The sequence below is a fragment of the Meleagris gallopavo genome, chromosome 28 (assembly GCF_000146605.3).
Source record: "Meleagris gallopavo isolate NT-WF06-2002-E0010 breed Aviagen turkey brand Nicholas breeding stock chromosome 28, Turkey_5.1, whole genome shotgun sequence".
Classification (NCBI taxonomy): Eukaryota; Metazoa; Chordata; class Aves; order Galliformes; family Phasianidae; genus Meleagris; species Meleagris gallopavo.
In genome coordinates, this window is record NC_015038.2 from 3,999,851 (window position 1) to 4,004,851 (window position 5,001).

The 5,001-nt window shown below is 52.4% G+C and overlaps 1 protein-coding gene across 1 annotated transcript in view; it reads left to right on the forward strand.

Annotated features, from left to right (window-relative positions):
• The first annotated feature begins 231 nt into the window (after positions 1–231).
• Positions 232–5,001, forward strand: part of LOC104914538 (metabotropic glutamate receptor 4-like) — a 43,675-nt gene continuing 38,905 nt past the window's right edge. The window contains exons 1-3 of the mRNA XM_010724383.1: positions 232–442; positions 742–882; positions 4,285–4,485. Of these exons, the coding sequence (XP_010722685.1) occupies positions 232–442; positions 742–882; positions 4,285–4,485 (553 nt within the window). The remainder of the gene's footprint in view (positions 443–741; positions 883–4,284; positions 4,486–5,001) is intronic.

The window sequence follows — 5,001 nt, forward strand, 5'->3', positions numbered from 1 at the left end:
TTTTTAAGCTTAATGTTGGGTAATTAAGGGGGAAATTCAATTACCAGTCAGCAAATATGCAAATGGGGAGAAGCAGCCTGTGCCCAGGCTGGAGAGGATGGAGGGTGTTGGAGTGGAGCAGCATAGTTTGCTCTCCTGTACCCAGTGTGCGTGGTGCTGATGGAGTGTTGGGAATGGGAGATGCAAAAGGGTCTGAGCCTCGCTCCCATGCCATGCTGCTGTCTCTTTGGGATGGGCACGGAGCTGCATCTCAATGCTGAGCAGCACCCGTTGCTTTTTCTCTGCAGAAGAGTGCTGGAAGCGGCCAAGAGGGCAAACCAGACAGGGCACTTCATCTGGATGGGCTCGGACAGTTGGGGCTCCAAGATCTCCCCTGTGCTGCACCTGGAGGAAGTGGCTGAGGGCTCTGTCACCATCCTACCCAAGCGTGTGTCTGTCAAAGGTAAGAAGCTGTGCTCAGTGGTTCGCCGTCTCCTCGTTAGCTGTCCTCCTGATGGCATCCATCAACCACGAGGTTTGTGCTAAGGCAGGCTTTGCATTTCCCAGAGCATTGCCCCCAGGTGTGTTTCCCATCTCACCTCCTTGCTTTGCTTGGGTGGCCGCTGGGATGAAACCGCCTGCAGTCTTACTCTTCCCAATTGCTCCCAAAACATTTTCCTCTGCTTGGTGGCTTTGGGGCCATGTTGAGCACCTCCCTGCCAGCCCAGGGGCTCACCCCTCTGTCCCCTCTTCCCTGGGCAGGTTTCGATCGCTACTTCTCCAGCAGGACACTGGACAACAACCGCCGCAACATCTGGTTTGCTGAATTTTGGGAGGAAAACTTCCACTGCAAGCTGAGCCGACACGCGCTGAAGAAGGGCAGCAGCATCAAGAAGTGCACCAGTAAGGAGCACGGGGATGCTGCGGGGTCATGTGGGGTCTGTGGGGATGTGAAGATGATGCCCAGGGTGGACATTAGAAGCGTTTTGCTTGCTTTCTCTTTATGACCTCTCAGCTCATCCATGTCCTTGTTGCTCAGGAGCTGCCAGCCCAGCTCAAGGAGCTGCGTGGCAATTGGTGCCCTGTGAGTGGTGGGCTCGGTTCTAAGTGGGCTTTTGGGACTAAGCAAAAAGACCGTGTGGGAATGATGCTCCAGAAATGCTCTTGACCATCCCCGTGTGCTGTGTGTGACCTAGGAAATGCATGGAATGTGTTTGTGTGTGCTCGGTCCTGGTCCCAGGGCTGCTCACTGCCTCACACAATCTGTGTGCTTCTCCCTTCCCTCAGCCCCATCATCTGCAGGCACCACATCACCCAGATTTGGGGCTAAATTCTGCATTAGTGTTCAGACACCTGCCTTCTTCTCACCTTGGCAGAAGCACTGCTGTCCTGTGAAAGACACGAAGCCATTGGTGCCCCCTTATAACCCTTGCTCCAATCTCACCTGAGCAGGCCCCAGACAAGGCACTGCTGGCAGAAAAATACATCTGATTGTAGTGTCAGTAGTGTGGTAGGAGGTGAGCACCCCAGGGTACATGCTGTTGTGCTGTTTGCCCTTGTCTCCTTGCAGGCTGCTTTGCTGATGCACCCTTGTGCTGCTGCAGGCAGGGAATGGAGCATCCTTGGGTGCTTTGACCCCAGCAGAGCTCAGTTCCAGGTTCCTGACCTTCTCCTTAAACCCCACAGGGTGTTTTTAGCCACTTCCAGCTCAAGCGGGCTTGTAGGGATTAATGCAGCAAACAAGGCAAACAGGGGATCTGTCTTGCTGACAGCGCTGCTGCCGAGGTGATGCTTGGAGGCTCAAGAAGGTGACATGTTTACTGAGAGATGGGAGAGATTTACTGCCTGCCTGGCACCGGCTGAAGACAGATAACAGCCTGGCGGCTGGAAGGCTGCAGCTGGCAGGACGTGAGGACACAGGCACGTCCCCGCATCCTTGGGAGGGACATTGGTGCCTGGTGCCATGGGTGACAGACCTGGCCTTGCCTGTGCAGTTTGATCACAAAGGGGCTGTTTTTGTATTTATTTTTTTTTTAAATCTCCTTTCACAGCTGTGGGGACAGTGTTTGCATATCCTCACCCTTGAAAGTGTTTCCCAAAGGATCTGATTTGCAGATGCCTCTCCTGGAAAGGCTTTTTGGAACTGCAGCTTCTCCAAGCAGCCTAATGCCTGTTGTGTGGGCTGAGTTTGCTAAGCTGGATGGACAGCAAGAAAACATGCTCATGTCCACACTCTTGGGTATCCGAGAGCCCCTGACTTTTATGGATTGCATAGGGAATGCCCAGTACTGAGAGAATGCACGAGGAGGTCTTGCAAAGCACTGATGTCTTCATCTTCTTAGTAATGGAGCATTTAAGCAAGCGATATTTCAGGGCCAAGATATTAGTGAAGGCAGCCGAAACCATGACATGGCAAATGTCCTAGGGACTGTCTTTAAATTATCTGAATTTGTCAGGAAATAAATTATCTCCTGAACATTTGCTTGGCAGATGAACAGAGGGGAAAAAACGAAGGGCCTGAAGTAAATAACCAGCCCATGCAGTGCTGCGCACTCAGCTTTGCAAGGCTGATGCACCCATTTGGGGTGGTTTTGCAGAAGGAGTTGTACGGACTTTCCCCATCAGCTTCTGGTGTGGGAGGAGCCCAAACTGTGCAGAGAAATGGCAACTTCTCTTTGCTTTTGCATCCCCAAACCAGGCTGGAAGGTGCCCGCCACCAAGCAGGACAGCCTACAGTCCTCCAATTCTTCTCCCAGTTTTGTTCCTCTCCAGTCTGTCTCTAGTATGGCATTGTTTTTTTGTGGCACCCACTGACTGTTCTCCAGCACAGCCTCAACAGGACCAGCGGGGAAGGATTTGCCCTATTTGTTTTCAGTGAGATGAAAAAATGCTCCTGCAAATGGGGCAGAGATGGATGATACCTCTGCTTTCCTTAAACCCCACAGCTTCTCCAAACTGACTCTGTGCTGAAGTCTCTGGTGGGCTCATGAAGCCCAAAGGTGTGGGTTTGTTTTGCTCCTACCAAATGCTGGTGTCAGTGATGTACTCAGAATTACTGCTGATCTGAAATCGTCCTCCACTGGAGGAGAAAGGCCCTTGGAGAGGTGCCCGCAGAGGCCCCTCACGCACTTGAAAATTAATTATCAGCCCTTTAGAACAATGCACGACCCTGCTGTTATAATCAGCGAGGTCACATCCCTTTTGCAGCCCCAATCGACAGAGAGATTCATGGAGATTTATTGTCTCCGCATCGGGAGCGCGACATCATGAACCTCAGCATCCTGCTCCGCATCGTCTCCTCAGCATCAGCCCAATTCCCATTGCGATGGGTGGGCTCTCGGGGGCACCAGTGGGGCTGGGACACCCCCAGGGGCTCAGCGCCCGAGTGCAGTCTGTTACAGCCTTGCTTTAATGGGTAATTATCTTGACAAGATAGAGTGGCTTGTCTGCGTGCTGAGATGAATGTGGGGAGAGGCCCTACGTTGAGGGAGAAGATTAATAGCCCTTGTCAATAACGTGGAAGAAAGGATAACTTGACGGGTTTCGCATGAGTAATCCCCACGTAGTCCAAAAGCATTTTTATAACTTTGAAGAATGGGCTATAAATCCCTCTCCTTGATATCATCTTTTCTTGTTGGTCAGTTCGCTATCAATTTGCCTTAGTGTGCTGTCAGCTGCACCTTCGTGTCTGGGGTGGTTCGTTCCCATCCCAGCACGGGGACATGGGAATATCATCCTTTCCACTTCATGGAACCAGAGTGAGTTCTGGGTGCCCTCGGATGGAATGCTTGTGTCTCTTTGGAGGATGAGGACTGTGCCTTTTGCTGGCAGGGAAGCTCTCCTTCCATCTGCCCAAGGTCAGGGCTCCCTGGTGCAGCATCACCTCATGGGAGATGCTTTCTTAGCTGTAATTAACAGCATGTTACATCGATCGATGTCTTCTGTTAAATGATGAACACGTTTCCAGTCCTATTAAGGGTGGTTATGACAGGAGAGGCAGGCAGCTGTTTCTGGCAATTAGTGGGTCCTTGCAGCATCCTGCAAACGGGGCTGGCAGGGGAGGCTGCAGAGTCAGCGAGGTGTGGGGCTGCTGGGGGGAACGCGAGGGGCACAGGGGGATGGGAGGACTGGGAATGTGACAGAGGACACGCAGTGTTGATGGAGGGCGCCTGGATGGCCCCTTGGTGCCAATGGTGGAGAGGGTGAGGATGGGATGGAAAACACAGCTCAGCCCTGTGTCCTGCCCAGGGACGTGGGCTCTCAGCTGCACGGCCCATGAGCAGCACTGCTTTTGTGTGTCTGCAGACCGGGAGCGGATTGGCCAGGACTCTTCATACGAGCAGGAGGGCAAGGTGCAGTTCGTCATCGACGCCGTCTACGCCATGGGACACGCTCTGCACAACATGCACAAGAACCTGTGCCCCGGCAAGGTGGGGCTGTGCCCCAAGATGGACCCGGTGGACGGTGTGGAGCTGCTCAAGTACATCCGCAACGTCAACTTCTCAGGTCTGGGGCTCTGGGGAGCCAGTCCTGCTTGCTGGGTGTCCTCTGCTATGGGTGACACAGCACCCACAACTTGCTGCCTTGCATCGCTGCTGGCAGAGGTCCCACAGCATCATGCTGCTGTGCCCTTGTCTGTCCTCAGATCTCTGGAAACGCATCTTTTCCTCTGCTCCACCTCTTTAATAAACATTTTCTGTCTTGTCCTCCTGATTGTTTCTATTTATCTCCTCTCTGTGATCTCCTCTGCAGTGTCTCCTATTTATTTTTCCCTCTTGCTTGGTTTTTCTCTTCCCTCCTTTTATTAGTGTTTATCAGTTGACTTAACATTAAAACTATTTTTCACTCCTTCTTAAAAGAAGGGGTAATATGGCCACTGTAACAGCACTCCTTACATGGTACCACCAATGAATTCCAGCTCCTGGTGGGATTGCTGAGCTGATCTGTGGCTCCCCATATGGCCCTTGCACCAGCTCAGGCTCAGGAATGATTTTGTTTCCTTCCCCCTTTTCCCCCCTTTCC